Here is a 26,657-nt window from a genome sequence, read left to right on the forward strand (position 1 = left end):
CCTCTGCAAAAGGGAACGAAATTCAAGAGAGTTTTCTTTCTACAACGACAGCAAAATTACATGACAATCTTTAAATTCGTTATATGTGATGCATACTAAAGAGAAATTTTCTCTTGTCAAGCAATTGGCATCATGTCAATCTTGATTTATCTAAAATGTTACAATTTGCAGTCTGACAGGATTACATACATTATATATGGCAAGAAGGCATACCCTCGCATTAAAATTTAGTAATATCAAGACAAATACAGAATCTATATCTGAAAGAAAACCTAATATATACACACTATACACGATAGTGATCATCGATCATCATGCATTAAATTTTGCAAGGCTAAAATATGTGAAATTAGGTACTTCCGTCTGATACAGTTGAAGTTAGGCAAGATTTACGTCGGTTCTAGCAACGAATCATCGTTCTAGACTACTCTTATATAGTAACTATTGGCAAATCATGGTATCGTACATGAGTACATTGTAGGAAAGCTGATAAATCAAATAAAGTTGGAAGAGAAAGATACCGCAAGGAAAAACCCTGCATTATTGTTAGGTCATTTTCATGGAAGTCCATGTTGTTGAGAGCATGAATTCCACATCGGAGAAAGAATTGATCTTATAAGTAATTGTGTTACTTATCATATTACCAATTGGTTTTAGGGTGGAACCTCAATTTCTTCATGGTATTAGAGTAGGTTGTCCTGTGCTTAAAGCTCAACAGGCAATGGACACACGTGTTTCACGTTGCCCAGTTGTGTTATTCATGTGTTATGCTTGAATATTCACCACACGTGAAAAGGCATAGTCCAACTCCTTATAAGCCCTTACAAGTTTGGTCTCTTACCGATGTGTAACTTACTAACTTTGTCCTCACTTTCTTCCAAATGTTTGCTTAATTAGGAATGGAAAAGATTTATCAACTCAATGCAAACACTACAACTAAGAACTGGGAGCATATAAATGATTCTATGAAGCACCACATTCAAGCAGTTGTAGTTGTCTGATGACCCAACCCTAGTGTGTAATTTTACTCACCTAATCCTTCATTACCCTCTATGTTGTCTTCATGGAAAGCAAAAGAAGCTTTCTTACCAGGCATGTACTTTGACAGTTAAATCTAATCAACAAAGTTTTTGACAGTTACTGGTTCTTGTTTCTTCCCTCTCAAGGCACCAAGGATCTTCATATGTTGCCCCGCATACATGCCATATATAGAGGGAGCTATTATTTCATTCCAAAATAGTTATCATACACTATGAAAATTGAAGGGAACAAATAGTATAATTTGAATTCCTAACTATAACAAGTTCCTATACAAAACATTAGAAAAAAGGATGATTGTTGTTGAGATTAGGATGTACTATAAAACTAATTGGTAATATAGGGAGTAGCCCAACTAATTATAAGCACATGCAAGGTCCTCCTCTCATCAATGTGTGGTTCACTCTCAACACATTTCCTCACGTGTGACGAATTTTCAAGCCTAACGTATGGACAACTCGGGTGACGTGGGCACGTGTAACGGTTGAGCTTTACACGTGTGACAACGTGCTCTAATACTCTAAAGAAAGTTGAGGATCAACCATAAAACCAATTAGCAATATAGGGAGTAGCCCAACTACATATAAGTACATGCAAAATCCTGCTCTCATCAATGTGTAATTCATTCTCTAACATATCTCACGTCGAATAAGTATAACGTCTTCGTTTGTATACGTCTCCGTCTACGTGATATCCACCACAACTTGATCACATGCAAGGTCTTCGTTTGTATACCGAGCAATATGTATAACTATTTTGGAATGCGTGATCCATCTACGAAGACGTTACATATATATCATGAGTGTGACCAAGTAGGAATATGTATAACGTTTTCGTTTGTATACGTCTCCATCTATTACTAATTAGTTTTGAGTTCTATGTTCTATATACCATGTATTGATTACTATCAAAGAATTATCACCACATAAAATATAAGCAAAAAGGAACCAAACTTTGAGAGTTTTTATTTTATTATTATTATTATTTTTACATAAAGGGTTGAAAACCTTAGGTTTGACATGTCTACATCATATTTCGGTAAAGTATAGTGCTAATTAATACATGTAATCATATTAAATTACACGATAATCAATCTGAAAATTGTGGTAACAAAAGTATGTATATATGCTTTTTGATAGTTGAATTGGCCTCTCAAATCAGTGCAGGCAGCTGTGGAAAGAACTAAGGGATGAGATAAGTGCTCTTTCCATTCAAGTGAAATCAGCAACAAACAATCAAATTCATGCAGCCCCCAAGTTTTAAATCCTCTCCAAAAATCTAATGCCCCCACAACTTTACTTGGTCACAGTCATGACCTAATTTTACCTTCAATTTCTAATCAATCAAAATCATATATTAACATTTCTAGTACCATATTGGACTCTCCACTATGATTGAATGGAATTCAAGTTTTGTCCTCTCTATGTGAAACAACTGGAGTAGTTTCAGCAACTGTGACAAATAGGGGCATGGAGGTTTGGTCTTAAAACAAATTTTCTTTACTGCTACATAAGAGGGAAAGAAATATGGTTCCTTATAGTTAATGAGTTATCTTTTTAGTTGCGAATCACAAGCTGATACATATTACAAATAACTTGTAGTTTGACTATGGTTTATTTGTAAGAAAGAAAAACTTGTTAAGCTTACCTGCGCTAGGTGTTTTCGGGAAAGAAACTATACCACTCAAGATCCTTACCATAGGACTACAGGAATGGAGCAAGAGAGAGAGAGGGAGAGAGAGAGAGTGCACGATTGTTGAAATGGTTCTTCCATGATGCCATGATATCATAATATCATAATATCATAAATATGTGTTGAGTGCTAGTTCCTAATTATCTTATCTGTGGCATAATATTAGATATTGATTTTATCGCTTGATAGTGCGCTGATGTTATCACTTTTGATGAATTTTAGGACACAAATATGTCACAAGATCATCAAGGTTTGGTTTTTAAGTCCATGACACACACTCTCTCTCTGGCATTAAGGAAAAATTGGAAGGTTTAATTACCAGCGTATTTGTAGAATTTCCTTCAAATGAAGAACCACACGTGTTTCAACAAATTAGTGTTGCGAGTTATATATTAGTTAAAGTGTAAATAATAGTTTATTGTCCTACATTGGTGAAGTACATATGTAATACCAATTGTAACTCCTATATATACTCCACTTTGGAGATTAATGAATATATAAGAAATTCTCAAATATTGTCATATATATTTTTGGTATTTACCATATTTAGTTTAATATTGATATTTACCATGTTTAGTTTGATAATTAGATATTCAATAGAATCATCTATATGCACCACGCACCGCTGAGGTTTTCTTAAAAAATAAAAATAAATCATCTGTATGCTGTTTGTGATGTTTATGCAGTACAAGTAACACATACATAAATTGCATTATAAAAAACGTTGCATTCCAGGATTGAACACTGTCCTGTTGGTGATGTTTGAAGTGAAAATGACCAATTGATACAGGTGTAAGAAACAATGGGATTATAAGCTTGAAACATAACTTCTCTAAACGCACGACGTATGCTTAGTTGCCATTGTATAGATACAGTCGAAAATGTATGATAACATAATTAATAATATATTTTGTTTATTATGAGGATGCTGGCACATTAACGAACGTTCGTTCCATAGTCGGACGGAAGCTTGAAATGAGTTTTTACCTATTTTGAATGAACAGAGAATGGAATTAATGAAAGTTCAACATATGTGTCCTTGAGTCCCAACCTGACCTACCCAACATACAAAAAACAAGAAGTGCATTGGCCTTTAGGTGCTGTCATTGCCATGCTATTGGAATTTTTTTGTTTATTCTTTACATCATTACTCGCAAGCTCATTTGTTTATTTCACCACTATGAGAAACCAAATTCCCTTATATATACTTCAATAGTCCGTCAGCTTTCCTCACCAACAATCCTATCCTCTACATAACCCTGAGGACCACCTGTCGTATAGTTCTTCTCGTCTAATTCTCTATTTTCGTTTTAAAAAAAATGGCTCAGGAGAAGGAAGCGACCGGTGCAATGGAGTGGAGGATAAAAATGGCCGACGGGTCATCTGAAAGTTTGGCTCCCACCGAGGCACGAGGGTGCCCCGGCATAGCCTGGCTTGCCTTAAAGGGCCTGGTTGTAGGGTTGGTTATGAAAGTATGTGACTTTCTGAAGAAAGCTTGGGACTTGGGGCACAATGAGCCCAGAAAAGTGATCCATGGCGTCAAAGTTGGGATGGCCCTCACAGCTGTCTCACTCTTTTACTACATGAGACCTCTATATGAAAGTGTGGGAGGAAATGCCATGTGGGCAGTTATGACAGTTGTGGTTGTCTTTGAAAATACTGTAGGTAAGTTACAAACAATTTTTTTCATTTGTTTTTTTATACGATCTATTAGTGCGATATTAGCTCCTCAGTGAAGGTCACAAGCCGAAAAGCACCCATTATTTACTTGTTTATGTGCATGCAGGTGCAACATTATCTAAAAGTATAAACAGAATTTGTGGAACTCTTCTTGCTGGATTTCTTGCCATTGGCATCCATTGGATTGCTGATCGTTCCGGGAAAGATTTTGAGCCTTTCATCATTGGATTTTCAGTTTTCTTATTAGGTATGTAGTAGTCTTATTAATCTCATTTTATTTTGTAATAGCTATAAATAGTACACATAAGTTTAATGTGTTACAGATATTGTTATTCTTTTTTCTTCAGCTTCTGCAGCAACCTTCTCGAGATTTATACCCTCGGTGAAAGCCCGATTTGATTATGGTGCCATGATCTTCATCCTCACATTCAGCTTAGTTTCAGTGTCGGGTTACCGGGTGGATGAGTTATTTGACCTGGCCACCCAAAGAATGTCGACCATCATCATTGGAACTTGCTTGTGCATTGTCATAACCATGATCATTTGCCCCATTTGGGCTGGGGAGCAACTCCACATGCTCATCACTGGGAACATGGACAAGCTTGCCAATTCCTTAGACGGTACAAAATTTAATCCAATCCCAACTAGTTTAGGACAATTTAATCCCAACTTGTGTTTATTGTCCTAGGACAGTTTTGCTGACAGTATAAAATGTCGCACTATACTCTTCAGGTTGTGTAGCAGATTATTTCAATGATAGTGAAGGCTTTGCTGGTAGTGACAAAGAATCCGACAAGAAATTGCTTGGCTACAAATGTGTTTTGGGTTCAAAGGCAACAGAAGAATCCATGGTATTGCAACAGAAACATATATAATTTATGGTGTAACTTTCATTTTATATTCAATAAATTCTCTTGTATCATCGTGACTTTTTTTTTTTTTGAAAAAGAGAATATTCAGTCTCTAACAGTGCCATTAATTGTCTGTTTTATAGGCCAACTTTGCTAGATGGGAGCCGGCGCACGGCCAATTCAACTTCCGGCATCCGTGGAAGCAATACCTCAAAATCGGGGCATCAATGCGCAACTGTGCTTATTGCATTGAGGCGCTCAATGGTTGTGTCAGTTCTGAAAATGAGGTAATTCCAAATTCTGCAGTCAACTAAAAGTACTTTTATTAGAAACCAATCAAGTTTCTAATTAAAATTGCTTTCTAGAAAAACACTTGAATTGCTTCTTGCTTCATGAAGAAGAATTTGCTAAGTGTTTTTCTATGAAGACACTTCTAGGTGCACATATAACCAACCATAAAAGAGCCTTTTTAACTTTTTCTGTCAGACGTTGTCAAAAGCACTTTTAGTTAGTTATCTAATTTATTAGAGCAAAAATACTCAAATTGAATCACTTTCATATGAATTTACAGGTATCTGAGCTCACAAAGAAGCATATCAGCAACATTGCCATAAAAGTAAGCTCACACTCCTCAATGGTGATAAAAGAGCTAGCAAGGACTATGAAAACAACGAAGAAATCATCTGCAATGGATCTCCTAGTTGGAGAAATGAACAATGCAGTTTTAAAACTCCAAGAGGACTTGAAATCTCTTCCTAACTTATTCATTAACCCAAAGCCGCTTCTGCAAGAACCCGAATGCCCCGAAAACAACACCACCACAAAAGCAGAAGCAGAAGCAACTGCTCTCATGGACATAATTCCACTTGTGACTTTAGCTTCTCTGCTCATTGAGATTGTTGCTAGGGTTGAAGGCATGGTTAGTGCAGTTGAAGAGCTGGCAAAGCTGGCCGAATTCAAGGCGGTCGGCGCTGAGAAGGCAAATCAGAATCAGACTAGTAACAAAATTGTACCAAATCAAAGTGCCCACCAAAGGGTTTGAAATAGATTTGTATACTGATTATTGTTCTTGGCAGATTGTGTTGTTGGAAAAAAGCGGGCAAGAATGCCAAGAAATATATACTAATGAGGTGGTGCTGTAAATTATACCATTCTAACAACTTGGAACATAATTCAAACTCTGTCATTGACCAAACCTTAAATTCGATCACTGTATTTATTGATCACAACTTATGTTGTTTATCTTTTGTTTATCTTTACACTCACTCCCCATTTTTCCCGATGAACCAAAACACTTCTCCTGGATGTCATCGACAGCCACTATCCTCCTCCACTTTTTGTTTCTTTTTTCTCCTCCTCCTTTTCTCTTTCCCCTCGAGTTGAATGGGAACTGCAGTGCTCCTCGGGCTTTGCTGTCGACAATGAATTCCCTGTATGTTCCTCCGTCAACTCCCTTCCTCACCGACTCTCTTCTTTCCCCGTCGGCCCATCTTTCCCCGTCGGCCCATCGGTTGGAACCTGTAGGTTCCATTTTCATACCCTCGTTAGTTGTTTATTCCCCAAGCTTCAAACTTTTGACGTTTAATCCCACTTCGTTGATAATGAAAGCAAAATACTAATTCAAATTAACCCAATCACCTATAGTAATGTCTTATATATATATGGAGCGGAACTAGTGATAATAATGACGATGAGGACAATTATACCAAGGGCAATGATGATTAGGGTTGAATAAACTGTTAAATGAATTGTTAATTGAATTATGTGGAACTTGATGTGGAGGATAACTAAGATTAAAAATGCCATGAAACCAATTGTTATAAACAAATAGAAAGAATTGAACAAATGATTGATAGGTGTTTACCTTGAACTTGAGGTATTCAATGAATTGACAGTGAGTAAGAATTTTATGTCATTCAAAATCAGTTATGAAAATATTCTACATAATGAAAATAATGAATTCAAAGTACTGATGTAGATATATTTGAAAATAAGTTTTATTGAAAACTTATTCAATGACTTACAATTGATGTACTGACGATTGAGTCAGCAAATTGAAATGAAAGCAAGGATATTGGTGCACGTAGGCATCCTTGATCTTAGAACTAAAAGTGTTTATAGTTTTTAATTGGGAATTGATAGTTGAAATTGTCTTCTGTTTTTGTGAATACGCAGAAGGTTCAACCTCCTTCTTCAGATGAAGGCTTTTTCTTAAATAGACTGAAGATTGTTGATGATTAAAGTGGGAAATCCGGTTGCATCGTGAGCTGGAAAGATGCTAAAGCTGATTACTATAGGAGCATGCGGCCATAATTGGGGAATAGGATGATGGATGAATAGTAAAAAGTGATTTTACTATTCATGAATAGTGTCTTGTCTGGAATGATTGTTGATAATTGATACTGTTTTCGGTGTTGATTTTGACATATTTCTTATTGGAATCACATGCCGAGTAACTGTTTGTTTACATGGTTTTATTACAATTCAAATGGGTCTTGGGAATCCTGATAATCTGACCACTTACCTTTTTGACTTGCTGAGTTGGTTGGTTGCTGTGAGGATGCATCTGAAGATTCCGAGTCTGAGTCTTCTGTGTGGAGCATTGATGCTTCTGCAAGTAATTGTTGGGCTAGGTCTTTAAGCTGGGTGTAATTTTCCTTCTTTTTTGAACTTGATGACTTGGATGACTTGGCTGTACCTTTGAGAGATGACGAATGACTAATGTTTGATAGAGATTATTCTGGGATGAGTAGCAGTGCCATTTTTTATTGAACCGGAATCGCTGGAGATGGAGTGATGGAAAACTCCGAGAGGACCAAATTGATGATCTTCTGATGATTGAACTTATCCCACCATTTGACTGATCTTGAATGGTAAACTTCACCTGTTTCGACTTCATAATTCCACTTCATAATCCACAGGACTTTGTACTTGGCCATGAATAATAGGAGAAGTGTAATCCTGTAGTTGAATCAGCTTCTGTTAAATTTTTGCTGGAAACCAGCTGAGAGGACTTGCATAAGTTCGTTTGGGAGGAAACTAGCTGTTGGGCCGTGAACGGACCACCATTTTGGGAACCATGCAGGAAAAAGTTAGTATGAAACTTTTGTCAAAATTAATAAACCATGAATGACTAAAGTTTTCTGTCTGATGGAGAAAAATGTTGGTCCATGCTTGGATGTAATCGAATTAATTATAATGATTATTGGAAATAAGAACATTCTGTGAATGAAGAGGCTTGGTTTGATAAAGGGGAAGTCCCCATTTTGATTTAGTTAAAAACTTTCCAATGTAAAGAGAATGGTATATGATTTTATTTTCATGGGTTTTGCTGTAAAGAGGTTTGATTGAAATGGACTCAGTTTCACTGATGATGGCTTGATAATATTTGAGATTTTTGTAAGATTCAGTAGGTTGATAATGAAAATTGGGTGGAAAAACTGTTTTGGCTATTATTTCTGGGGCTTGTTCTTGATGAATGGTGAAGGGAATGCTAAAAAGATATTTATATGGATTTTTCTTAACATATGGGGATGTTTTGGTATAGCTAGCTGATTGAGATGATGATGATGAATGATATGGTTGAGTTGAATAAGGGTTATACTGACTGACCAATGTCGTTTGGTAATTGGGACGTGGTGTTTGGTAATTTGGTCTGAGGTTTCCTATTGTGGAACCTAAGGGGGTGAAACGGTTGGTAATGGCTAAGGTCGATGAAGAATCTGGGCTTGATTATTGTTTTACTGGTGGTGGTGGTAGAGTGGCTGGAAGCCTCCTCTGATCAATTCTTTTCCCTGTCATTCTTCCCTTGTTTTGATGCAATGTTTTGAACATCTTTTTATGAAACATGTTTTGCAGACTTGTAATCGATTCTGACTAAAAACTTTTGATTTAATAAATCATCTTGAAATTTGCTAATGCATAATACTATAGATAATATTTCTTTCTTAATAGTGCTATAATTACTTTGTGTTGGATTCCATATTTCTGAATGGCAACAAACAATTTGTTCAGGAAATTCGGAAGAAATTGACTGTTTGAGAATACCCTCGTAACTAATTTCAGAGGCATCAGTTTCAACAATTTTGAAGAAATTAGGAGTTGGAATGCCAAGACAGGGCAAAGTCTTAACATGTGATTTGATTTGTTTGACTATGGAAGTATGAGTATTGGACCATGATGAGGGATTTTCTTTTAAACGATCAAACAAGGGTTTGCATTGTTGTCTAAGATGTGGATAAAATTTTGCAACATAATTTAAGGATCCTAGAAATCTTTGTAATTGGGTTTTGTTAGTGATTTCATCTGGAAACTTATTTGCAAATTGAATTACTCTATCTATTGGTTGTATGGTTGACAGGTGGATATTGTATCCTAAAAACCTAATTTTGGTTTGGAATAACTTAATTTTAGTTGCTGAGACAATTGGAGCAATATTAGAAAATATGAAAATAACACAAGAATTCCATTAATAATAATCATAAAGAAATTCACAACATCAATTATATATAAGATTAATATAAATAGCTAGATAGAAAGTTAGAAAAACTGACAAACTTGGAGATGAGGCTTGCATAAATGCAATGTCCTAAAGACAAAATTTCGCCCTTACTCTTGTGCTTGTAGTTCGGTTGGCGTCCATCTTCCAGGATTCAATAATCTATAATCCGAAGTCAAAGTACTTCAATCTTCGGACTCTGGTGAACTTCATATATTCCGTATTCTCAAGACACAACTCGGATTTTTACTAAGACATTGTAGAAAACTCTTCTCTTCATTTCCTTAGATATGTGGGATGTTTGAGTTTATATAAAACTCAAGCCACCCCCTTTTGAAACATTGTGACCGTCGCCTAAAGTTCCAACGAACAGACGCAACTCATGAATTCGAATTCAACTATGACACATGACTTTTATTTTTCATTCATATAAAAATGAAATATTATAATATATAATTTCCAACAGAGACAACTAATCCATTTGACTTAATTATCCTAGCAAACATGTTTAAGTGTTTCTAATGCTTATCTATCGATTTGGAATAAATGAGAACATCATCAATGTAAACAATTGAGAAATGACTGTATTGATTAAATATTTCATTCATGATATTCTGAAACTCATTGGGTGGATTCTTAAGGCTGAATGACATTATATTTCATTCATAATGACCAAAAGGAGTAACAAATGTTGTTTTGTATTTATCCTTCTCATGAATTTGGATTTGCCGAAATCTAGACTTTATGTCAAATTTTGAGAATATTACAGTTTGACTAAGTCTCTTAATTAAATCTCTTTTGTTGGGAATTGGTACCGTATCTGTTCCAAGACTTCATTAAGAGGTTTGTAATTAATGACTAACCTGGGAGTTCATCTTTCTAATTCAACATTTTCCTGGACATAAAAAGCAGGACAAGACCAGGATGATTTGCTTTTTCTAATGATTACTTTATTGAAAGGTTCTTGGATTTCTTTTTTGCAGAATTTCATAACTTCTTGACTCATATGGATTGGTCTTTCATTAAATTCCTTATTGTAAGGAAGTTTAACAATGTGTTGTTTTCTGTGCCAAAAGGCGATGAGAATATCCGAACAAATTTCATTAACAAGTTTCTTTTGAAAATTGTCAATGATTTGTAACAAATATTTGTTTGTTAATTGTTTTTCAATTCGTTTGTAATTAATTTCTTCTTTTAAGAAACTAATTTGTTGGGAATTGTTGGTAATAAGATTGATGGATTTTGATATACTATCTTTTTGGAGTTGTCTTAATTTTCTGAGGTATGTCTCTGTACAGAATTAAAACTCTGTACAGAATTAAAATGTTATTTTTCGGCCTAACATCTTAGCGGTTATGCGATTATGGTGAGCCTTAAAAGGATATAGAAGGGCTAGAAAAGGGAGACTTAAAATGACTAGATTATAAATGTTTTTAATCAAGACAAATGGGGTTTTAAAACAAATATTATTTTGACAAACATGGCTTTCAGAATTTCATATTTCAACTGCATTGGTGACTGATTTGCAGCACTAAGTATTTCTGATGATTTATGAAAATACTTAGTAGGAATTAATCATTATTGAATACAATTCAAGTCTGCACTAGAATCAATCAAAGCAATGTGTCTATATGGAAATCTTCAATTATTATTTTGATTTTAGAATACCATTTCTGAATTCTTATCTTGTCTAACAAAACTTAATATTAAATTTTCTACGGACTTTTCTTCAGACTGGGAGTCTGAGTTATGACTTGAAGAAGAACTATTATGCTCTTCATCATAAAGGTTTGTAATCTTTTGTGTTTGAACTCTACTGAGTTGTGTACGTATTTCTAGCTTTTCTGATTTTATGAACCTAATTTATTCTTTGATTTTATTAACTTCTTTCTGTAAATCCTTCACTGTGATTTCCTTCTTGGGCTTATTGAACCGTTCTAATGTTGTGCTAAGACTAATTTTTTTGAGATGACTGGGGTTGACTAGTACTGACTTCTTCTTGAGAGACTAGTGTCTTGAGCTCTTTTAAGTAAAATAATTTTAACTCAGGGTCATCAACTTGACTAATTAATTCAATAAGAAGATCTTCTTGTTTTTCTTGTTTATTGAGGACTGAAATTTTATTACAACAAGTATCAGTACATCCTATCCTAATATCTGGGGATGATAGACTACTTGAGGATTTGTTGGAAGAAGATTAATTAGAACTTAAATTATCTTCAGATTGACTATGGTCTGTATCTTTTAATTCTAGAACTTGGATTAATTGAGTTTTCTCTTCCTCAGAAATCTTCAATTGGTTGATTGTTTACTTGACTCGACATTTGTTTACATAATGACCGAATTTGCCACACTTGTAGCAATTTTCTTTTTGTTCTTGGTTTTTGGAGTGGAGTTTTCATAAAATTTATTTGTTTCTCGAGTCTTATTTTTGAATTTGTTATATTTGGAATGTCTCCTACTGGAATACCTATTGTAGAATTCTGATTTTTTCTTTCTATTGGATGGAGCAATAGGAGGTAATTCATATTGTTCACAAAATGTTCCTAATTCGTATTTGGCTATTGACTTGTCTTTGTTGACTTGTTTTGAGATTTTCATATCTATACACATTTTCAATCATTCTTTCTGGATGATATTTATAATATTCTCATAAGTAAAGGCATGATATGGTATGATACCTTCTTCATTAACTAAGACATTTCCAATTTTATGGGCAAAAAGGTTTGGTAATCCATTAATAAATTTTTCTTTCCAACATGGTTGATTACTATCTTTTCTAAGGGCACCTCCAGCAGGGGAGGTTGCTTGGGGGCCAGGCTTCCAAACAGTAGCAAATTGCTGGGGGGATGACCTCCAGCGTTGGGAAGCCCGAGCGACAGGCGAGACCCGAGGAGCAGGCCCTTCGAGGATTGCCAACCCGAGAGCCCGAGGGCTGCGTCAGGCGCATACGTTTCACGCGCGTGTGGGCGCGAGTCATCCGACAAAAAAAAGGGCTGGGGCCCACGACATCAGTTGAGAAAAGTTACCGTTGGGGAAGCCACGTGGCTTCCCCATGTCCGTTCGATTGAAACGGTCCTATTTTATGGACCGTTGGATTTCCAACGTAAAAAACATTTAAAAATCTCATTTAATTTCATCTGTTTGATCTAAGATCAACGGTCCACGTTATTAGGCTTTGTAAATTAAAAAAAGAAAAGAAAAAACAGTTTAAAAATCTAAAATGTTACTGTTGTGACATGTGGCACAATCTGGAGTGTTGGAATTTAAAATTTTTTAAATCCAACGGCAGAGATTAATTAGGTGAATAAAAATTTAAAAAAAATGTAAAAAGTTCTTTAAAATCCGAAAAAAAATTATGAAAAATTATAAAAAATTATGATTTTACTTTTCTATAAATACCTTCTCATTATCTTCTACTTTACACCACAACTTCATATTTTCTCAACTATTTTCAACCACATTCCTATCTTTCTCTCAAAGTTTCAATCCAATTTTTTTTCCAACAAAATGACTACTCAAGCAGGTACGAATTGGACGCTTCTTGAAGATGTTGCGTTGTGTATTAGTTGGGTTCAAGTCACTCATGATTCGATTACGGGTAATGAGATGCAGTTGCAAGAAATGTGGAGTCTTATTCATACCAATTATATTGAGAAAATGGGTGAGCAAAGAACTAAAGAATCGATGTCCAGTCGTTGGAAATTACTTAGTCAATCGTTTAGTACGTGGAGAGACGCCTTGGCACAAGCTAGTGGTAATCTTCGAAGTGGGGAAAATTTAGCAGATTAGGTAACAATATATTATTTATTTGTTTGTATTATTTGTTAGCTACTTTCATTATATTTATTTGTTTACCTACTTTCATTATTAGCTACTTTCATTATATTTATTTGTTTGTATTATTTGTTAGCTACTTTCATTATAATTATTTGTTTGTATTATTTATTTGTTACCTACTTTCATTATAATTATTTGTTTGTATTATTTATTTGTTACCTACTTTCATTATAATTAAGAAACTGTGGTCGAGTCTAGGAGTTTTCGTTTATGCATTTTTGAGAGATGGGTTTTGCAGTGACTCTGCAGGTATTTGGTTCGTGGGTTTTTGCAGATTCACGGTGGATATTGTGGTGAGGTTTCACGGTGGTGAGATGAAAAAATGAAAGAGAACCCACATAGCTTTTTGTATCGATTCCCACAGACGGCGCCAAATGTTAATGCACAAAATCAGAAGGTCTTGGAACAACGTAAATCCGACTGTGAATCTGCAAGAATGTAAAGAACACAAGATGTATCATGGTTCACCCCAATGTTTGGGCTACGTCTACACTGATGTTGATTGTAAATCTTTGTAACTGTATGTATGGATTACAAGTGTGTGGGGGAGTCCCCTAGAGAAAGAGAGAGTTTGAGAGAGCTTTGCTCTGAATGTGAGAGCCTCTGTTTGGGGATGTGAGGCCTTAGGATTGTGAGGGTGAGGAGTCCCTTTTATAGACTAAGGGCTCATCCTCTTTTACATAGATCATGAGCTCAATGTCTGAAAGCCCAAGTAACGAGGCCCAATATAATATGGTACCAACAGTTTTAGTCCTTGGATTTAATTTGGGCCATTAAGGTTTTTTTTTTTTTTTTTACCATTAGATTTGATAATCTCAGCCATTGGATTTAATAAATTATATATTAGATTTATAAAAAAATTATTTGAACTTAGACCGTTGGATCAACCAATGATCCATTAATTTCAGCCCCAGGATTACGAAACTAGTCGTTAGGGGAAAACAAGTATCCGACAACAGGTCCTAAGCTTGTTGGGCTTGCTGTTCCAGCATGCGTGCAGAGTGTGGCGCGTGTGGTTGGGGTTGAGACTAGGCTCTTTCTAGCGTGCCCACACACAAAAGTTGGCCATAAAATAGGTTTGGCTAGTTTTTAGGGTTAATTTGTCTAAATTTTAAGTCTTAACCCAAAACTTATATTTTTATAAGATTTGGGTTAAAACCTAAAATTTGGGTAAATTTGGGTTGAAACCTAAAACCTAAAATTTAGGTTGTAACCCCAAAACTTATTTTAGGGCACATAGTTGGAGATGGTTTGGGTTAGTTTAAAACCTAAATTTAGGTTTTAACATAAAGGTTAAGATGGTCATAGGTGTAAAGATAGATAATGTGAGTTCTAATTTTCCTTTATATATTTATGTGACTAACTCTTGGGATAAGTTAGGTCTAATTTTTGGTTGAATTGAATTGGAATCAAGGATTCCAGTTTTAATCCAAAATATCTTTGGAATGATAATTTTTTTTTCAATTCCATCCAAAGAATTTTAATTGCAACATACATTCCAATTTTGGAAAAAATCATAATTTTTGGAAAATTTTTGAATGTTATATTTTAAAAAAATTAAATAATAACTTGAAATCTTTTGTTAAAAAAAAAAAAAAACACTTGAATTCTTGAATATGTCCAACAATTTGAAAGGTCAAAATGAAAAGTTCATATTGAAAATACGAAGAAAGCTACTTTATAAGAGAAGGATAAGTAGAGTATCGCTTTGAAATAATACTTCAACATAGAGCCAGTTATTTTGGGTGGTTTAAGCTTGAAGACACAATGTTTGTCTATTAGAATTTCATAGCTTTCCGTATCTTAAGATAAATTTCAATTATTTTATAAAAACATTTGGAATTTCAAATTTTAGAATTTCGAATGTCGAATTTGATTTGAGTTCTCCAAAATTTAAAACTATTGCGTCGAAATACGTCAAAATCAGTTCATATTTAACCATTACCAAAATGAGTCAACTGACTACACTATTTACGTGGAAAATGATATTCTTGTGCAAGGAAATGGGTGATGTTCACTTGAAAGGTAATTGGACACGTGAATTATAAGAAGAAGAATGCTATTGTCACTTGTGTTTGTGTGTGATAGCGTAGAGTTTGTAGCATCCCTCTTCAAACATTGGGCTTTACTTGGGCTTAGTCTATTCATTTGGGCCTCTCCATATAACCCAACCAAAAGTAACTGACTGTTCGAGTCTTCAACGGTCCCTTCTCTCTCACTTCATCAGTCTCTCCAAAGCCGGGTGTTTTCAGGAAAGAAACTACACCACTCAAGATCCTTACCATAGTACTGCAAGAATGGATGGAGAGAGAGAGTATAAGGTTGTTGAAATACTTCTTCCATGATGGTATATGAGATCCGTGGAAACTACACCACTCAAGATCCTTACCTTAGTACTGCAAGAATGGAGAGAGAGAGAGAGAGAGAGAGAGAGAGAGAGAGAGAGAGAGTATAAAGTTGTTGAAATACTTCTTCCATGATGGTATATGAGATCCGTGGAATAAAAAAACCAGTGAGACCCGCATAAAATGAGGAATTCACTTCCTGAAATGGACGCAGTCGGATTCTTGGGTGAGACGAGGTATTTGGATTCTTGGAAATGGCATTCATTAGGAATCCAAGTTTTGTACCGATAATACCATGAAACTCCAAGGAATATTGTGACAGTGTGGGGAACGAATTAACGGATGGTGTTGTTTGCAGCCCTTGCGGGTTGTGCCGGTGTACTTCTCAGAGTAAGAGGAGGAGCAGAACGGAGTCAAGGTCTCTTTGTCTGGCGCATGGCGATTGTGGAATTATGGTAGGGGTGGAAGAGTGCGAGGTGGTGGTTGGCTATGATGAGAGTTTTGTGGGGGAGGGGGAGGGGGAGGGAGTTGAGGCAGGGGAGGGTGAGAAAGAAGAGGATGGGGGAGAGACGGTGGTGGTGGTGGGTGTTGGAGAGGATGGTGTGGGTGAGATCTTGAGCATTTTGGTCAAGCGGCTGCAGAGAAAGAATGGGGAGAAGAGGGAGAGAAAGAAAAAGACAAAAAAAAGGTAAATTACACAAAACTACTTCAACTATTGGCCTCACGACACTATCATACCTCATCTTTTAAAATTGACAATGTCATAACTCATCTTTAGAATTTGGTCCAATGTTATACCTTCCGTTAGCTTAGCTGTAAATCTCTCAGTTAAATGCTGACGTGGCTTAATTCGGAGTCCAATTTCTTTTAAAAAGTTAATAAAATATTAAAAAATAATAATTTATCCTTTAAAAAAAAAACCCAAACACCTATCTTCCTCGACCCCCTTCCCCTTCCCTGCAACCCCTGACCCATTCCTCACCCATGTCGAGGTCTTTCCGATGAGCAGGAACACGGCGAGATTAAGAGCAAATGCACAAATAGAATTGGTCCTAAAAATAAAAAAATCGAAATGGAAGCTCGATGAATCGCGTAGAACCGAGTACTTGATAATCTAGGGGACAAAGTGGAAAGCCAAGCAGCAAGGCGCGACATAGTAGAGAGATGTGATGGGGTAAGGGTAATGCCTTTGGATGTGAGGAGGATCTGGATCAAGACAAGGAGGGTGACCTCGAATGTGACGGTGCCGAGCTGGAGGATGACGCCCCAGGTGTCGAATCGGGCCTCGCCGTAGGCGGCGATGGCGACGTCGATGGAGATGGAGATCATGTTGACCATGGTGTTGGTCTTGAATGAATCATTTTTTAAGGAGACGCATATGGAATAGACATCGATAGGCATGAGAGCCTTGAGCATCCAGAAGGCGGAGTTGGAGAGTGATGAGTAGATTTTATATTATATATTTTACCCTAATCTTAGTATATTTTGGTTAATATTTAGGAAGAATTTTGATACTTTGAATTGTATTTTCAATATAGGACTTTCGATTTCCTCTGGAGCAAAACAGGATCAAATGGACTAATTTTGGAGTAATTCCAGTTGGAGAACGTTCGTGAGTCACTTAGCTTGATCGTATCAAAATTTGGGATTTTTTCACCAAGCGGTTATTTTCTGGCGATAAAATAAAGAAGCAGTGCGCAGTGCTGGAAAATGACGTTTTTGGGCTTAAATTGCGTTTTTGGAGCCCAAGATGACCTCGGATGGGTTCGTGGCCTTCTGGAGAAGTGTTCAGAATATTCCAAACATTAAATCCAGCTATATTGGGCCAGTTTCGGAGCAGCTTATGGGTCAAAACGTGGCTGTTCAGATTTTGGACGAATTTTTACTATTTTAATTTAGGGTTATGTTCGTCTTTAGGAGGATTAGGGTTTGTGTGTGGCTTAGCAGATATATTGCTTGGCCGTCTACCATATTTGACTACGCTTTCTTTTATGCAATTTTGGAGACAGAGAATTGTTAGGGTTTTGAAGACTTTTTACTTGAAGGTGCTTTCAATCCTTTTCTTGAATATATTTTCTATAATTTCAATTATGAATATGCGGAACTAATTTCTTTTGCTAGGGCGAAGCCTTGAGCCTTAGCATGAATATGTGATTTTTATTTAATTACTTATGATTGATTGCATGCATACTTTGAATTGTTAATCACCGGGATAAAAACTATGTAATTGTTTTAATGCCTGATCACCATTAGGATTTTTAGAAAAGTAATTTGATGCAATTTTGGTCGGAAGGTTCCCTGAAATTGACGCTGGCTTCTTGTGATTAATAATTGTAATTTCTCTTAGGATGAATATCACGTTTTAAGGATTGCATGGTTTTTCAAAGGATTTTCATAAAGCATAATGAGTCTTTCATGTTTAGATTTGATCCGAACGTCCGGACGGGTTGCATGTTAGATATACATTCTATGTTAGAGGTTCCAAGTAGAATATGAATTAGGAAAATCTAACCCTCAAAGTGGCATGTGTAGATCATAAGTAATTGGTAAAAATTCATAGGATTGCTAGGTGATGGTGGAACCCTAGTGCTTTCTTAATTTTATTCTCTCAAAACTGTTTTCTTTTCTCTCTAGCTCTAATATTGCAGATTGTTTATTTTAATTAATTAATTTCGTTTTTATTTTAATTAGGTTATAAAATCAATCACTTCAATTTCTACTTTACAATAATTAAATGGAATCTGATTAGTTCGAATTATTTAGTAATCCTTGTGGAGACGACCTTGCGAGATCCGTTTATACTACAATAACTTTGTGATTCTTGCAAGTAAAATAGGAGATTTAAGCCCTTTCACATGAGTAGTAAAAATCCTATCAGAGAGCCATAGGGAGAGGGAGTAGAGGGCATCGATGGGGAAACCGGATGAGAGGTAGAGGTTGCGGGACATGGTGATGGGCTTGACGAGGTGGAAGACGCGGACAAGGAGGAAGACGAGGGAGGAGCAGAAAGACATGTGGATAATGGTGAGGGAGATAGGGAAGGGTTAGTTATACATCTTCTTGTCGAGGATGTATTTGTTGTAGACAATGATGCTGAAGGAAATGAAGATCTAGATGGCGACATAGGTGTAAGAGAGGAGGATCTTTTTATCACGCTCTCGCTCAGGGAGCCATCCTTGCCCATTTTTGAGGTGGGTTTTTGGCATTGGTGGGGGTAGTTGTGGTGGCTCCGGTGTTGGTGGGAAAGAATAGGAGAGAAGGGTAGGGGGTTAAGGAGGAGGAAGAAGAAGTTAGATTCAAAGTGATAGAAGAATGGCGTGAGAGCTTGATTTTAGTGAGAGAAATGGGGTAAGAGGTCAGGGGTTGCAGGGAAGGGGAAGAGGTCGAGGAAGATGGGTGTTTGGGGTTGTTTTTTTTTTGGGTAAATTACATAGTAGCCCCTCAGATTTGAGGTCTATTGCAATCTTATACAACATTTTTAAAACATTTCACTTTCATACCTCAAGTACTATTTTATTTCAATTTCATACAACCGTTACATTTTCCATCCATGAATCTGTTAAATGCTGACGTGGCTGCCACATATATGCCATGTGGCTGCCAAATGTCTGGCACGTGGTAAATAAAATAATTTTTTAATTTTTTTTTTTAAAACCTGTCTGCCACATATCTTTTTTTTTCTCTTTCTTCTTCTTCTCTTTCTTATTCTTCTTATTTTGGGTTCGGTCCCTTTTTTTTTTTCTTCTTCTTCTTCTTCCTCCTCCTCCTCCTTCTTCTCCTTCTTCCTCCTTCTTCTTCTGGGTTGCAGGGGGTTCAATCAATTTTTTTTTTCTTCTTCTTCTTCCTCCTCCTCTTTCTTCTTCTTCCTCCTTCTGGTTCGGTCCCTTTTTTTTTTTTTTCTTCTTCTTCTTCTTCTTCCTCCTCCTCCTCCTTATTCTCTTCTTCTTCTTCTGGGTTGCAGGGGTTCGGTCCCTTTTTTTTTCCTTCCAATTTTAGGTTTTTAAAAAAAAAATAAAAAAATTATTTTATTTGCCACGTGGCAGACATTTGGCAGCCACATGACATATATGTGGCAGTCACGTCAGCATTTAACAGATCCATGGATGGAAAATGTAACGGTTGTATGAAATTGAAATAAAATAGTACTTAAGGTATGAAAGTGAAAAGTTTTAAAGATGTTGTATAATATTGCAATAGACCTCAAACCTGAGGGGCTACTATGTAATTTACTCTTTTTTTATTTATTTTTTTTAAGGGTAAATTATTATTTTTTAATATTTTATTAATTTTTAATAGAAAATGGACCCCAAAACAGAAGGTATAACATTGGACCAAATTCTAAAGATGAGGTATGTCATTGTCAATTTTAAAAGATGAGGTATGATAGTGTCGTGAAACCAATAGTTGAGGTAGTTTTGTGTAATTTACCCAAAAAAAAAGCAAGTAAATTTTATTTTGATTTACTTTATGTTGATATTCTTAATAAGGTTTAGGGGGATTAAAAGTCTTCTCTATCATATAGAAGCAAATAAAAAATAAGTATTACAAGTGAAGATGAATACTATTAGACCGTAATACTATGTGACAATAAAAGATAATTTTTTTTTATATTAAATTCGTACTAATCTATGTGAGTAAGAGAGCCTTCTACATACATGTACTTAAGGGTGAATAAGAGTATTTTTTTAACAACCACTTAGTAATACAAGCTAGTGGCAATCTTCTTCACTTGTAAGTGAGAGGTCTTAAGTTCTTTTTTTGCCAAAGATGAATTTGAACCATATTATTACTAGCTTATTGTGAGGCTAAGCTCAACCTTCCTTATTTTTAAGTGAAAGGTCTTAAGTTCTTTTTTTTGCCAAAGATGAATTTGAACCATATTATTACTAGCTTATTGTGAGGCTAAGCTCAACCTTCCTTATTTTTTGTTAAAAAAAAAAAGTATTTTCTAACAGAAAGAATAAAAGTTTTACTACAAAATAAATAAATAAAATATTCTCTCCACTAAAAAAGTTAAAAAAAAGGAGCTTTAATGAAAAGGGCTTGAGCCAACAAATATTTAACCAAAAACCATCCCAAAATGTTATTTAACCAAAATGGCTCAAAGTTTAATAAAAAAACCATCCAAAACTATTGTCCACGGATCAAACTTACAAGCACAACCCGCTACAAATCTACACTTCCGTAAAGGGTTATGATTTTCACACACCCTTAACTACTTTTCCCACACCTCTTCCTATTTTTTAATAGTTAATTGGTATCCTACTATTTAATCTTCCATATATACCACTCCTACTTTTTTTATGGTAAATAATGAAAGATTAAATAGGATGGGGGTATATATGGAAGATTAAATAGTAGGATACCAATTAAGTACTAAAAAATAGGGAGGGGTGTGGGAAAAGTAGTTAAGGGTGTGTGAAAATCACAACCTTTCCGTAAATACCCCTAAATGATTCGATGTTGTCCTGACTCTTCACCAACCTCAACCAAGCACAAAACCGCCATAATAACTCCTCATCTTCCTATCAAATCGAATTCCCCCATTGCAAAAACAACCAAATCAAAGTTGAAAAATGAAGCATTCATCGGAACAAAGCCGCCGAAACAAGTTCAAAGAAGTTTAATGGTAGAAACCAGTGAAAATGTGTCTGGAAAAAAAAAAACCAAAAAACCAAAACATAAAACTATTTTTGGAGAACCCAAAACATAACACTGTTTCTGGAAAAAAAAAAATCAGATACAGTGATTGTTTTGTCTGTGCACAAACAAACACTGTATCTGGAAAGAAAAGAACCAAAATCCAGAAACAATGACTTAAATTCTAGAAACAGTTACTTAGATTCCAAAAATAGTGACTTAGATTCTAGAAACAATGACTTAGATTCTAGAAACAGTGACATAGATTCCAGAAATAGTCTATATTTTAATCTTTGATTGTTTCTTTTCTTTTATGCATTAGTTGATTATATTTAAGAAACATAAAGCTTATTTTGCTTTGAATTCAAATACAGTGAATTTCACTATTTCTTTTCTATCTTACATTTAAGAAACAATGTGTCTATTTCCTTTGGATCAAGAAACAATGACTTAGATTCAAGAAACAATGTTACTTGAAATCCAAAAACAATTTATTTTTATAGTTCAGAAACAGTGACCCGTCATTATTATTGAATAGCATGCAGATCTCAAATTTATTTTCTGGAGAAACAAACGATGAACTCTACTGACGAAGAAAAATTGAAAAACAGTACCTCGAATACACTATGAATAATAACGACGATCATATTTCAACGAAATAATAAAAAATATAAATTAAATAGCATGAGGATCTATATTTTTGTTTCAAAGAAAAAGAAGAAGGTCTGCAAAATAACGATGAAATCCATTAACAACAAAAACTGGAACTCAACTTAAAAAAGTTAGAGGTAAAATCAACAAATCATAATTTATTATAATTGGGCCATTTTTAGTTGGACTACTTTAATATGGGCCTTGTACTAATCATTAAACAAAACTTATAACATGGTTTTTTTTTTATTAAAACTAAAACTTTTCAAGTCTTTTTCATTAGTTTTCCTGAAAAAATAAAAAATAAAATAAAATTTTTACTAAAAATAATTAACATATAAAATAGTTTAGTTATTGTCATGCCTGGGACCTGGAGTCGGTGGAAAAATTAACCCTACGCTTGGCGTGAGATTAAAAAATAAAATGAAAAACAAACTTCTCTTATAAAAATAACTCCAAAAACCCTTACAAGGTGTACAAAAAATAATAAAATAAAAACTCTTAAATCCCTTGTCTAACACAACCTCAGCTCATCTAGTTCGTGTCTGGCCAAGTAACTCATCTGTAAAATAAAAGGGTCATTCACACTATAAAAATATGATATAATATCAAAGCTTTAACCACGTAATGCCATATCACATCGTCCCTTTACGTGTTCATTACATCTTTCATCAAATGTAACTCATTACGTGACCCCTAATGGCCTTCCTACTCTAATGTCTCTGTGTGCATTTTACATTCATCCTTCGGATTAATGCAACACTAAAATTGTCATGCTCCATGAACATTTCCAATAATTCAGATTTCACTATATTAATAATTCCAAAAGCATTTCAACAAATTCAACATACATGACTTGAAATAAAGATATATTTGTAAATAGATAAATCTCATGATAACTCATGATTTTCGTTTACCAAAAAAAAAAAAAATTACAACATATTACATTTATCACACACCTTATTAATCTTAAACTTGAGCAAGACAAGCCAACTAACATTTCCACGCACAAACCCTAACGCTCTCTCTTTTTCTCCGCGTTGTATGCACTGCATGCTTCCTCAAGCTTTGCAGGAACTCACCTATTTATAGTGGTGATATGGCGGCTGAAAGAGTCATCTAATTGGATCCAAATGGATGACACGTTATAACCTTGGCTCCAATTGGATAACCAGAGGCCTGATCTCAACAGCTCATGCTTAAAATTCATGAATCACATAGATACATGTCCTTGGTCATCATGTGTTGACCAATATACAACCCTAGTCGACACATATATATTTATTTATATATATAAGACAACACAAAATATAATTATAAAATATGGGTTCTCACAGTTATACCGGGCATTAGATTTTATTGTAATTAATGTGATTTAGGAAACAATTTATATAGATCAATGTCATTTCTATTCTAATTTCTGACAATTTTATTAACAACTTCAACAAAAAACAAACAAGTGTATTGGCCTTTAGCTGCTGACTTTACTATGGTGGGCGGGAATGTCTATGTAAAATAATGATAATAATATTGGAAGGTGGACGGGAAAGCCTGACTGGTAATTGCATTGGATCGTATAAGTCAATGTGCAGAACTATTGTGGTCATTCCCTTCTAATATATATACACTTCAACACTCCCTCCGCTTTCCTCACCAACAATCCTCTCATCTACGTGACCATCTGTCGTATAGTTCTGGTCGTCTAATCCTTTATTTTCCTCGTTATTTTCGTTTTTAAAGAAATGGCTCAGGAGAAGGAAGCGATTGGCGCAATGGAGTGGAAGATAAAAATGGCTGGCGGGTCATCTGAAAGTTTGGCTCCCACCAGAGCACGAGGGTGCCCCGGCATAGCCTGGCTTGCTTTAAAGGGTCTGGTGGTAGGATTGGTTATGAAAGTATGGAACTTTCTGAAGAAAGCTTGGGACATGGGACACAATGAGCCTAGAAAGGTGATCCATTGCCTCAAAGTTGGGGTGGCCCTCACAGTTGTTTCACTCTTTTACGCCATGAGACCTCTATATAAAGATGTGGGAGGAAATGCCATATGGGCAGTTATGACAGTTGTGGTTGTCTTTGAAAATACCGTTGGTAAGTTACAACTATTTTTCTCCTTTGTTTTTTACTACGATTTAAAGGATGAGTGCGATATTAGCTCCTCAATGAAGGTCACAAGGCGAAAAGCACCTATTAGTAACTTGTTATGTGCATGCAGGTGCAACATTAAGTAAAAGTATGAACAGGATTTTTGGAACATTTCTTGCTGGATTTCTTGCCATCGGCATCCATTGTATTGCGGATCGATTCGGGAAAGATATTGAGCATTTCATCACTGGATTTTCAGTTTTCTTATTAGGTATGTAGTAGTCTTATTAATCTCATTTTACTTTGTAGTAGCTATAAATAGTACACATAAGTTTAATGTGTTACTGTTACTGTTATTCTTTTTTCTTCAGCTTCTGCAGCAACCTTCTCGAGATTTATACCCTCGGTGAAAGCCCGATTTGATTACGGTGCCATGATCTTCATCCTCACATTCAGCTTAATTTCGGTGTCGGGTTACCAGGTGGATCAGTTATTCGACCTGGCCAAACATAGAATGTCGACTATCATCATTGGAACTTCCTTGTGCATTGTCATAACCATGATCATTTGCCCCATTTGGGCTGGGGAGGAACTCTACATGCTCATCACTCGGAACATGGAAACGCTTGCCAATTCCTTAGACGGTACAAAATTTAATCCAATCCCAACAAGTTTAGGACAATTTAATCCCAACTTGTGTAGTTGTCCCAGGACAATTTTGCTGACAGTATAAAATTACCCACTATATTCTTCAGGTTGTGTGGCAGATTATTTCAATAATAGTGGAGGCTTTGCTGGTGACAAAGAATCTGACAATAAATTGCTTGGCTACAAGTGTGTTTTGGGTTCAAAGGCAACAGAAGAATCCATGGTATTGCAACAGAAACATATATAATTTCATGGTGTAATTTTCATTTTTGATTCAATAAATTCTCTTGTATCATCGAGATTTTTTTCTTTAAAAAAAAAAAGGAATATGTATATATCTCTAATAGTGCCATTAATTGTCCATTTTATAGGCCAATTTTGCTAGATGGGAGCCGGCACACGGCCGATTCAACTTCCTGCATCCGTGGAAGCAATACCTTAAAATCGGGGCATTAATGCGTGACTGCGCTTATTGCATTGAGGCGCTCAACAGTTGTGTCAATTCCGAAAATGAGGTAAATTTTGTAGTCTACTAAAAGCACTTTTATAAAAAACGAATTGAAATTTCTAATTAAATTTCAAGTGCTTTCTAGAAAGATACTTGAACTGCTTCATGCTTCATGAAGAAGAATCTACTAAGTGTTTCTCCACTATGGCACTTCTAAGTGCTCTTACAACCCATAAATAAGTTTTTCTGCCTTGTTTGGTCGAACGTTGTCAAAAATGCTTTCAGTTATTTAAAAATGCTTTTATTAGCGCAAGAATGACTTAAATTGAACCACTTTGATATGAATTAAGCACTTTCAGTTGTCTAAAAACGTTTTTATTAGAGCAAGAATGACTTAAATTGAACCACTTTGATATGAATTAAGCACTTTCAGTTGTCTAAAAACGTTTTTATTAGAGCAAGAATGGCTCAAATCGAACCACTTTCATATGAATTTACAGGTATCTGAGCTCACAAAGACGCATATCAGCAACACTGCCATAAAAGTAAGCTCAGACTCCTCAATGGTGATAAAAGAACTAGCAAGGACTATGAAAACAATGAAGAAATCATCTGCAATAGATCTCCTAGTGGGAGAAATGAACAATTCAGTTTTGGAGCTCCAAGAGGACTTGAAATCTCTTCCTAAATTATTCATTAATCCACAGCCGCTTCTGCAAGAACCCGAAAGTCCTGAAAACAACAATAAAACAAAAGCAGAAGCAGCAGCAGTTGCTCTCATGGACATAATTCCACTTGGGACTTTAACTTCTCTGCTGATTGAGATTGTTGCTAGGATTGAAGGCATGGTTAGTGCAGTTCAAGAGCTGGCAAAGCTGGCCGAATTCAAGGCAGTCGGCGATCGGAAGGCGAATCAGAATCAGACTACTAACAAAGTTATACCAGATCAAAGTGCCCTCCAAAGGGTTTGAGATAGATTTGTACATTGATTATTGTTCTTCGTCGATTGTTTTGCCAAAAAGGGGGCAAGAAATATATAGTAATGAGGTGGTGCTGTAAATTATACCAATCTAACAAATTGAACATAATTCAAAATCTGTCAATTGATCAAACTTAAATTTGATCACCGTGTATACATTGATCTGAGATTTTAAAATCTAAATGGCATGTTTGGAAAATTTTATTTGAACTCAATATCTTTACATCAAAATAATAATTTTTTATAACAAATTAGCAAATATGCC

General features: G+C 35.4%; 2 protein-coding genes and 1 pseudogene across 2 annotated transcripts; 2 read left to right on the forward strand and 1 right to left on the reverse strand.

The window, feature by feature from the left end:
- Positions 1-3,987: 3,987 nt before the first annotated feature.
- On the forward strand, positions 3,988-6,442 carry LOC103452575 (aluminum-activated malate transporter 10-like). The gene is made up of 6 exons (XM_008392081.4): positions 3,988-4,395; positions 4,517-4,657; positions 4,758-5,030; positions 5,143-5,261; positions 5,405-5,548; positions 5,833-6,442. Exons 1-6 carry the CDS (start codon positions 4,050-4,052, stop codon positions 6,301-6,303), a joined length of 1,494 nt encoding a protein of 497 aa, XP_008390303.4. The 5' UTR covers positions 3,988-4,049; the 3' UTR covers positions 6,304-6,442.
- A 10,403-nt stretch (positions 6,443-16,845) lies between these two features.
- On the reverse strand, positions 16,846-19,128 carry LOC139191223 (probable sugar phosphate/phosphate translocator At5g25400; annotated as a pseudogene).
- Positions 19,129-23,977: 4,849 nt separating this feature from the next.
- Positions 23,978-26,384, forward strand: LOC103414530 (aluminum-activated malate transporter 10-like). Its single transcript, XM_029092254.2, has 6 exons — positions 23,978-24,323; positions 24,448-24,588; positions 24,689-24,961; positions 25,073-25,188; positions 25,337-25,480; positions 25,914-26,384. The coding sequence occupies exons 1-6, from the start codon at positions 23,978-23,980 to the stop codon at positions 26,382-26,384; spliced, it is 1,491 nt and encodes a 496-aa protein (XP_028948087.2).
- Positions 26,385-26,657: the final 273 nt, after the last annotated feature.

The sequence above is a fragment of the Malus domestica genome, chromosome 14 (genome assembly GCF_042453785.1).
Source record: "Malus domestica chromosome 14, GDT2T_hap1".
Taxonomy (NCBI): domain Eukaryota; kingdom Viridiplantae; phylum Streptophyta; class Magnoliopsida; order Rosales; family Rosaceae; genus Malus; species Malus domestica.